Here is a 10586-nt window from a genome sequence, read left to right on the forward strand (position 1 = left end):
CGGGCAATGGCGGTGTGTAACCACCCTCAGTTATTTATTAGTGCCATGGGGTCCACCAAAGCAAACATTGTACTATGGTAATGTGCAAATAGGAAGGGTGTTCTCAATGGAACATGACCTTTGGGGAGGGGTTCATTGGAAAACAAGGAGGTTTCCATAAAAAACAGGAAACCTCCCATGTGACCTGTAGAGGTTCCGGGTTTGTGGGAAAACCATTGGAACCCACCACACCCCCAATCCATATGGGAACAGCCCCATTGTTTATTACAAAATGTTGCAAAGAGATAGAATAGATATTCAATCACTTTATCTGTTTCTTCCCCATCGTTGTGTAAAAACAGAAAGGGGACGTTCTTCCTCTCACTCTCTCTCCCCGGTGGACACCACATTGCCTGATTATCACAACAGGAAGAGGAAGCTGTGGCCATGGCCTCCTCTGCAGCAGCTGCCGTGGCTATGTCACCCTCGCCTCCCTCCTCGTCCCCGTCGCTCTCTCCCTGCCCGTCTTCCTTCTCCCTCTCCCGCCACACCCATCTCATATTCGCCAGCCGGCTCCGCCTCCTGCCGATGCCCTCGCCCTCTCGCAGGAACCCTAGCTGCATGATCGTGCGTGCAACGGTGGATGAAACCTCCAGCAACAACAGCTCGGCCGCGGCTAGTGCTTTGTCGGATTCCGTGGTTCCGCAGGTGGCCGTGCTTGAGGACGAGCCAGATACGCCCGGCGTCACCTCGCCTGCTGCCGCCGCCACGACAGCAAAGAGGAAGCCCTCTCCGCTAGAGCGGGGAGGCACACTGTCAGGTGATCAGGCCGCAGGAAAAGACCCTAGTCCCAGCGCCCTTGGCAGGTCCACCACCAGGATTGCCATATCTGGGCCCTTCCGCGATCCAAGATGGAAGAATGGAACCTGGGACTTGCAGATGTTCATGCGGGATGGCAAGGTCGATTGGGATGCTGTCATTGATGCAGGTAGACTTGCTTGCCCTCCATTTTTTGAACTTTTTGTCGCAGGGCATCAATGCTCATATCTGGGTCTCAAGGACGTTCTCTTTCACTTCAACATGTCTCTGCTATTGTCTGTCACCCCACTTATTTCTGGCTTACATGTTTATAGAATTGTCTTTGGGTCATGCAAGGCTCAAAGATCTATCTGCAAACACAAGAAGTTTTTGACATTTTCTCATGTGGGAAATGGTGTTCAACATCATGAGCTTCTGCTCGGGAGGCACCCCATACCTACCCCAGGTGGGCAATCCGCAAAATGGGAATTATAGTGGGAGTTTGTCTAAAACTTTCATGAAAGGGCCTGTACTTGTGAACTGTCTCAGATGTACTACTAATCCCCATTGTAGGAAGCAAAGTGCTGTAATTTTTAGTTCATCTAGCACCTAATGGCTGGTAGTTGGTACTCTGTTTGTAGCTGAATATACATGAGTTCTCAATGCATTTGGTTACTTGATGTCCTCTCTTTTTCTTCCAATGAGCTTCTTTCAGAACAAAATCAGAAGTATGAAACCATCTAAAGTATCCCATGCCACAAGGAACGAGATGTAGTGACACTTACTGCAGTATTCAAGAGTGGCTTGTGTAAGTGTGGCAGTCCTAGTATGCAGATTGGGTAAGGTGTTAGTCTTTGGCGACATAGCTAGTTAAAATTTAAGTCACTCTGAGAGGAAATTTCTTGAAGCCCTTGTAGACAGACCTTCTTTAGGGCATAGTTAGGCCTTTTCCAGTTTAAACATTTAGTGATCTAAACTCTAGATTTTTACGAATGTGCATGACTGTTGTTGCCTGGCCTTTGCATGCTTTTATGTTAAAAGATATGCTTTTATTGGCATTTGTAAGGGGTGGGGTTTTCTTTTTGTAGGTTGATGATTACCTATATACTTGTTTATTTACTTTTTGTTGGGGTGAGTGGGGGTTTTATGCTAGCTGCTTTTCCTTGAGAACTAGAGCTTTAATATCTCTAGGCAGTTGACTCTTGCTCTTTTTTAGCTACTCAGTCTCCTTGTCTCCCTCTTGCACATGCAAGCTATGCACCTGAGCTACACATGCACTCACATTGTGTGCATATGTATGTGGGGCTGCCTTTGGTGTTTAGAAGTTCCTCTCAGCACCACCTGTCAAATTGTCCACTTCTTTTCACTTCTCTGCTTTATTTTAGATTACTTGGTTAGAGCACACACAATCCATCTTCGGATTCATGTTTTCTTTAGTGCTGGCCCACTGCACTATGTTTCTTGTGTCTGCATGGGCACCTTGAGAGTCTTATCTCCCTTGATCTTAGGCGATCTTGAAATCCTAGTCTAAACAAGGTGCCATGATTTGATTCTTACACAGAGGTCTTGAGGAGGAAGTGGCTTGAAGAGATTCCAGAGGCATCACGCAATGATGATCCTGTTGTCTTTGAGACTTCAACCATTCCATGGTGGGCATGGGTAAAGAGGTTTCACCTTCCAGAGGCTGAGCTCTTAAATGGTGAGTTAGCAAGTTGACTCTCTGGTTACCAAATGCCTCTGTTTTTAATTGTACAAGGTAGATCTTTTGCTGTTGCTTCTAATCTGGATCTGGGCTATGAACAATCAGGACGAGCTGCAATGATTGGATTCTTCATGGGCTATGTGGTAGATAGCTTGACAGGAGTTGGACTTGTTGACCAAACAAGCAGTTTTTTGGGGAAGCTTTTGTTGTTGATTTCTGTGTTGGGTGTTCTGTTTATTCGTAAGAATGAGGATGTGGAGACTTTAAAGCAACTTGTGAAGGAGTGGAATTTCTATGACAAGCAATGGCGAGCAACATGGCAAGAAGATCAGACTCCAAGCACCAAGAGTGATGAATAGACTCGAGCTTGAGTTTCTTTGAAGATTTGAGGTTTCGCAGCTAGTTAGAACTCTTCACCACAGAGTTACCTGCATTGATCAAAATTTGAATCTCAAAACAATTTTGTATATTATTGAAAGGGAAAACTGAGTGTATGGAATTAGAACTCGATATTCATCATAACAATTTTTCTTTTTGTGAGGGAAATTCATGCTTTTTTTCCAGGTGATGCTTGTCTTTTAGAACTGATCTATCTCATCAAGGTTTGTATGTCCAGTGCTCGCTTGCGCTAGTGTATTTCAGGGTAGATCCCCATATACTTTTATCCTGATTTCAGGATCCTGCTGATCTAGATCTATTGGTATACTTAAGAATGAGTAATTGGGATGCACAGGTTAAGCTATTGAAGCATTGTTTTTTGAGTGATTTCATGGCTGTGCGCTTGTAGCAGAGATTGAGATACTTGTGGACTACAAACTTTGCACGTTCCAACTCCTGAGCAGTATGCTGTTTAGTTGCTTGTTGCAGAGAGAGAGATATTTGTGATGGACTACTTAAAACTTCACATGTTCCAACTCCTGAGCAACATGCTGTTTATGCAATTTTAAGGACTAAGATTTCACCAGTTTTTTAGATGAAGTTGGGTTGCCATAAAGAATCCTGGGTTACTTAAATATCACATTTAGATGATTATGTGCTACGTTCTGAACTCTCATGTTTTTGGGTGGTTTTTATTTGGCTTTTCTACCACACCTGCAACCTATGGATGGTAAGAAGTTGTGTAGTTCCTTGTGCATGTAATGGAAGTTTTGGGAATGTCTAGGCAGGAAATGAGTTTACTTCACACAATGTTTGATAGGGATCTCCTTGAGATAGAGAAAAATCAATGGAAGTGGGATTGAGATATATTAAACATGCCAAGAGACAACCTTACCCATACATTATTGGCAAATATAATGACAGCTCATTTCTTGGTTTTAAAGGTGCCTTAACAAACATTGGGTGGAGCATGTGAGTTTCAAAGTCTGTAATTCATGTTGAAGAAGTCATCGATACAACATTCTCTATTACCCACAATGCGATGGATTGAATGAAAGGTTCAATAGAGAGTTGATACCCATGTTAACCAAGAGGACTGGGATTTAGAATTATCTTATGGCTTTATGGGCCCATAGGATTGCAATGAAAGTGGAACTCAAATTTCTGTATTTCAATTGGTGTATGGGAAAGAAGCTCTTCTTCCTATTGAAAGGGAGAGATGGATCAAAGGTTGGACTCGAGAGCTATAGTGGAAGAGCAAGAGCAAGAAAGAAAGAGTTTAGAAATGGAAACTCCGATAGTCACAATGTATGACCGGGTCTTTCTTTATTTAAATTGTCACTAAAAGAATAAAGAATAAAGTGATGGTGACGGGCGTCCGCCATCTGCAGTATGCAGTGGCGGTGATTGTCAGTGTAGTAATACACGGGCGGTTAGGTAGAGGCGTCTTTACTCCCAACAACCTCCCACTTAAAGGCGAATCTGTCCCAATGAGGAGTGAAAAGAAAAAGAAAAAGGACAGTATAACATGTATACATGTACAACAGGATGAGGAAAGACGTCATCTTATCCTACGCCTATCAACTTCCTGAGGATGGCAAAGCGCTCTGTAGAGAGATTTTTCGTGAGCAGATCTGCAGGATTCTGATCAGTCGAGATCTTGACAAGATCAACAGACTTGCCCTCAACAGCCCCACGTATGAAGTGATACCTCACTTCAATGTATTTCGTCTTCGCATGGAAGATCGGATTCTTGGCTAACTGAATAGCACTTATAGAATCCGAATGCAGTATAGGGATAGCATCAATACCAAGGTCAATAACTAAATGACCTAATCAAATGGCCTCTTTGCAAGCCTCAATGGCTGTAACATACTCCGTCTCTGTAGTAGAAAGGGCTGTGCATTTTTACACCCTAGACATCCAAGAAACACCACCTTCAGCATAGGTGGATACATAGCCGGAAATTGACTCCCTACTGTAGTGTCGTGCAGGTACCTCATGATACCCTTCACGGCATTCCAATGCTTCTTGCCAGGTGTAGCCATATAGCGTGCCACAACACCAACTGCAAAGGCAATATCTGAACGAGTGGCTATCATGGCATACATAAGACTGTCCACTGCGGATGCATAGGGAATCTTGGCCATCTTGGCCCTCTGCTCATCTGTCTGCGGATAATCAACTTGTGATACCTTCACATAAGAAGGCAATAGACAGCCGATAGGCTTTACGTTTTATATGTGGAAGTGCTCAAGGACTTTATGAATGTACTCCCGTTGTGACAAGTAGAGGAGTCTCTGACGCTTGTCGCGTCTAATGCGCATACCAAGTATGTGAGCGGCCTGTCCCAGATCTTTCATCTCAAAGCTCTTCTTGAGCTGAGCCTTAAGAGCATCTAGCTCATCATGAGTTTTCCTTGCTATCAGCATATCATTCACACAGAGTACCAAAATTAATAAAAAATCATCATGGGCTTTCTTCGTGTAAAGACACGAATCCATAGTACTCCGGCTGTAGCCTTGTGACTGCATAAAGGCATCAAACTTATGATACCACTCCCTAGGTGCCTGTTTCAAGCCATAAATACTTTTCTTCAATTTGCACACTAGGTGCTCCCTGTTAGGTTCTGCAAAGCCCTTAGGCTGCTCCATATAAATCTTATCATGCAAGTCTCCATGTAAGAAAGCCGTCTTAACATCCATCTGGTATAAATCCAAGTCAAGTTGAGCAACCAAAGCTAAGACTAAGTGCAGGGTGGTCATCTTAACCACAAGAGAAAAGACCTCATCAAAGTCCACATCATGCTTCTGCTTAAAACCCTTTGCTATCAATCTAGCCTTGTATGCCGGCTTGGGGTGTCTAGGGGTACTTTTAGCTTGTACACCCACTTGCATGGCAAAGCCTTCTTGCCCGTAGGCAAGGAAACCAAATCCCAAGTGTCATTCTTATGCAAGGAGTCTATCTCAGACTACATAGCCCTCTCCCAGGAGTGACTGTCACCCCTGCGCATAGCCTCATCATAGGTGAAAGGCTCTTCTGCATCTGTAACCAAGAAATAATGCATCGAGGGCTGAAATCTATCAGGTGGATGTTTGTCTCTAGTAGATCGTCTCACGGCAGGCTTTACTGCCTGCCCAACTGCCTGTCCAACACCCTGACCATGAGCATATGCTGCAGCTATATGCTGTCCAACTGGTTGTGTGGGAGCTCTCGGCTCCTCCTGAAATATGACCCTACGGATCTCAACAACTCTCTCAAGCTGCCTATGCATTTTGTCTTCATGAAAGACTACATCATGATTGCGGATGACTTTCTACGCCTGTGGATCCCAGAGACGATAACCCATCTCGTGTGCATCCCCATAACCAAGGAAAATGCATTTGACACTCTTGGGATCCAGCTTATTTCTCGTCCCTGGGCACATGACAAAATGCTTCATATCCAAATACACAGAGATGCGCATAAGAGGGAGGTTTTCCAGTCCATGCCTTCTTTGCAACCTCGAAATCTAAACCATTAGAGGGTAATCTGTTTATGACATGCACAACTGTACTAACTGCCTCAGCCCAAAAGCTTTGTGGTAGGCTTGCATGGCTAAGCATACTGCGTACACGCTCTTGGATGGTTCTATTCATTCGCTCAACCAAACCATTCTGGGGGGGGGGGGGGTGTAGGGGGCGGTCAACTGACGCTTAATACCCCTCTCATCACACAACTGCTCAAAAACACGTGAGACATACTCACCCCCATTATCTGTCCTTAGGCATTTTAGCCTATACCCAGACTGGTTCTCAACCAATGCAAGCCATCTCTGAAACACAGCCAAGACATCGGATTTCAGCTTAATGGGATAAGCCCAAACTTTCCGTGAAAAATCATCTATGAACGTAACAAAATACTTTGCACCACTCATAGACTGACAAGGCATGGGCCCCCAGACATCTAAATGTACCAATGCCAAGGGCTCATGCATGCATGGCCTACCAGATTTCTTATGCGTAGACCTAGTCTGCCTGCCATAAAGATAATGCTCACATGAATCAAAACATACATAATCAAGGGGTAGTAAGTACTTCAAACTAGAAAGCATTTTTATTCCCTTCAAAGACGTATGGCCCAAACGGGCATGCCAAAGAGATACATGTGGGATAGAACCCATAGACAAAACATGATCAAGGGAAGAAGCTGATACAATCAAGGGTAGAGACTGCCAGTCTTGGCACCTCTCGCAATCACAAGTCTGCCACGAGTGATCTTCCATGTAGTCTTCAAAAGATACATGATAACCTGCGTCATCAAGATGTCTAGCTGACATGAGACTGTGTGTCAAAGCAGGTACATGACGTACATCCTGCATAACAAAACTGCTGCCAGAAGGAAACTGCAGCCTAACATCACCAATGCCCACAATATCAAGAGAGTTGTTATCACCCAAGCGCACAGTACCCGAAACAGTACGGCATGAATGAAACCACTCTCGGCAAGGTGTCACATGAAAGGATGCACCTGAGTCCAAGAGCCAACACTGTGCATACATAGAGTGTATCTTTGTTATCTGCGAAGCGCTAGAAGAAGTTGCAAGGATATAATCATCATCATCAACATCCTCAGGTTGCATAACATTGATCTCTTTAATATTAACACTGGACTTTGCAGGCACTATGTTGCGATTAGAAAACTTATCTTGCACTTTGTCTTTCCCCTTATCTTTGCGCCTTTCATTGCGCAATTCATGGCATTGTGGCCTAATATGGCCCTTTTTTCCACAATGGTGACAAGTAGCATGTGCATTCATGCCACAAGATTTGCTACGTGACTTTCCACGAGACTTGGACTGAGATTTTTGAGAATCTCGTCCACGGCCACTACCACTGCCATGCTTTCCATATCCATCATTCCTGTCTCTAACTGTCATAGCATGCGACACACGAGAGGCATCCAAATTCTTACGGTTAACCTCTTTTTGTAGAAGAGCACTCTCAACATCAGATAATTTCAAGGTAGCAGTAGAGGCACATAATGCAGTGCGGAATACATCCCATGACTCATTAAGAGTACCAAGCAAGAAAAGAGGAGTGACATCCTCTGCAAAAGTGATGTCCTGCAAAGTCAAGTTCTTGATTATAGCATGGATCTGGCTTAAGTGAGAAGACATAGTCACATTCTTCTTCATGCGTAGATCCATAAGCTGCTTCAGCCAATACATTTGACTCGTTAGACTTTTCTTGTCATAGAGATTCTTGATTTTATCCCAAAACTGCCATGCACTCTGTTCTTCCTCAAATACATTGTAGTGAACTTGTTCTATGAGAGACAATACAATGGTGGACTTGCATAACTCATCAAGCTCAAGCCATTCCTCATTTGGCATAGCTGCAGGCGGATGCCCGCTTAACCTCAAAGGTTTGATCTGCGATTTCTGCACCAACACCTGCCAAATCTTGCTCTTCCAATAAGAGTAATTCATACCATCAAGCTTAGTGATGTTGAAAATAGCATGATCAGTGGATGAACTCGCCATAATGCAGGCTGGAAGACTGTAGACAGTTCAAAACTGCTTGTTGTTTATTGCAGAAAATGACAAAAAAATCACCAAAATCGAGGAAAAATGGCGAGGAAAGTGGAACCAAAGCTACTGCCCACTAAGTACTAGTGAAAGTACATCATTTTAGAGTGTTTCAGCATGAAAAATCCATGTCAATCCATACATATATGCTTTATGTAATAAATTTCTGATTTCAGTACAAGAGAGCTAACAATGTCAAAATCGGATGCCAAGGCAATTAGATACTACCAAGACCAAAGCCGACATCATGCGGGCATATCATAAGCATATGACGATCGATAAGCATGAATCCAACACCCAAGTATGTCATACAAACATCTGCCAGTGAGTAGGCACACCCCCTAGGCAACGGGGCAAAGTGTTCCTACCACTACCAAAACGTGATACAAGTAGGTGTCAGTTTACAAAGATACGGATCCAAAACTGAGACTTAGCTCATAAGCATACAGTGAACCAAGACATATGATGTATCATCCCAAAAGGTAAGAAGTCCCAAAGTCTCAAGTGTTTGTAACTGCTCAATAGCATGTAACGGCTCAATGCATAAAAGTACCACCTGCTCAATGTCTGATAAGCATTCAAGAATGCTCCCACTGGTATAAAAGCCATATGTATGAGCTCAAGAGCTCAAGCCAAGGCAAGACACAGTGCCAATGACATAAGTCCAAGATAATACATCAATAGTACATCCCGAACATGTAGGCGGTAGAGCATCCGTATGTAGCATCCATGTAAGACATCAAATACATCCCAATCCAAACTCTAACAAGCCAACTAACATCCAAGACTACTCCAGATAATCCAAAATGCATCCAAGGTGGAGCTTCAATGAGCACTCAAGCTCAACGTATGTATAGGGTAATCAACCATGACATCGGCATCAAGCCGTAGGCAACGGGTATGCATAAACCCAAGAAGCATCACTGTCAAAGCATATCCCAATGCCAATAAGTGCGGGCTGAAATAAGCTCAAGCTTCCAAAAGCATCCGGATTCAATGACAAGCTCAAAGTCGTCCCTCGATGATCAATACATCATAGCATAACCCAAGACATACATCCGGAACCAATAGGCATATGTCAAAGCATGAAAGATAGCTTCAGCCCAAGAGTATTCAGCATGCATTTATTGTTATAAACTGTGTATTTTCAGCTCTAAAATCAGGCCAAAATCATAGCATTACATGTAGCTTCAATCCCCCAATCAATCGGGATGCAATAGGCATCAAAACGATTATGTAGTCATGGCCAAACAAGCATAGGCATATAAATACATGCTGTCTCAGACCTGAAATCTATTGCAAAAGATTTTGTCATCAGAATTTGGCAAATCCGACATCACCATCGCGTCTGGAGCTTGCCAAAACCCCAACTTAGACTTTTACCTTGCTTGAATCGGGTTCCGAATGCCCGAGATATGACAAAAAGAGTGATTTTTGGGCCAGATTTTGAAACATGCGCAAAAAAAACGTGAGTTGGCTGAGGGGGTCTGCTGTTCCATGTGTCAACAATGGGGCCCAAAGGGGACATAAATGAGGGCCAAAGAAGGCCTACACCAAGCCTCAGCAAGCCTTGATAGGCTGGAAGCAAGATCCAAGTGAAGGAAGCTCCAAGAGGTGTGAGCTATGGCTGCCCACAACTTGTTTACAGCCTGGAGACCTGAGAACTGAAGTAAACCTTGAAGAAAATGATCAAATACCTCTGATGTAATGCCCTGAAGGTATCCAACAATGCTGAGAAGGTGCTGGGGAAGTCGGGGAGTGACGGGAGCTCGAAGGAGTCGGATATGGTTGCCGGGAAGGAGACCCAATGCAAGTAGGGAGTCGATGGGATGCTGAGAATGCCACGAACCAAGCTCAAGAGTCGGAAAGCAAAGCTCTGATACCAATTGAAAGGGAGCGACGGATCGAAGGTTAGACTCGAGAGCTATGGCAGGAGAGCAAGAGCAAGAAAGGAAGAGACTAGAAATGGAAACTCCAGTAGTCACAATGTGTGACCGGGCCTTCCTTTATTCAAACTGTCACTAAAAGAATAAAGAATAAAGTGACGGTGACGGGCGCCCGCCACCTGCAGTGTGCAGTGGCGGTGATGACTGTCAGTGTAATACACCGTCGGCTAGGTAGAGGTACCTTTACCCCCAACACCTATTGAAATACAAGTTC

At 44.0% G+C, this 10586-nt stretch overlaps 1 protein-coding gene across 1 annotated transcript; it reads left to right on the plus strand.

The window, feature by feature from the left end:
* Positions 1–314: 314 nt before the first annotated feature.
* LOC148030473 (light-harvesting complex-like protein 3 isotype 1, chloroplastic) lies at positions 315–3042 on the plus strand. The gene is made up of 3 exons (XM_087686805.1): positions 315–967; positions 2339–2476; positions 2585–3042. The coding sequence occupies exons 1-3, from the start codon at positions 427–429 to the stop codon at positions 2836–2838; spliced, it is 933 nt and encodes a 310-aa protein (XP_087542931.1). The 5' UTR covers positions 315–426; the 3' UTR covers positions 2839–3042.
* Positions 3043–10586: the final 7544 nt, after the last annotated feature.

Source organism: Lygodium microphyllum, chromosome 10 (genome assembly GCF_053477565.2).
Source record: "Lygodium microphyllum isolate KBCC chromosome 10, Lygodium_microphyllum_v1.1.10, whole genome shotgun sequence".
Taxonomy (NCBI): domain Eukaryota; kingdom Viridiplantae; phylum Streptophyta; class Polypodiopsida; order Schizaeales; family Lygodiaceae; genus Lygodium; species Lygodium microphyllum.

Excerpts from the sequence above, each read along its gene's own strand:
- LOC148030473 (XM_087686805.1), top strand. The coding sequence starts at position 427 with ATGGCCTCCTCTGCAGCAGCTGCCGTGGCTATGTCACCCTCGCCTCCC. Across the intron at positions 968-2,338 it reads GGATGCTGTCATTGATGCAG|AGGTCTTGAGGAGGAAGTGG; the intron begins GTAGACTTGCTT and ends ATTCTTACACAG. Across the intron at positions 2,477-2,584 it reads AGAGGCTGAGCTCTTAAATG|GACGAGCTGCAATGATTGGA; the intron begins GTGAGTTAGCAA and ends ATGAACAATCAG.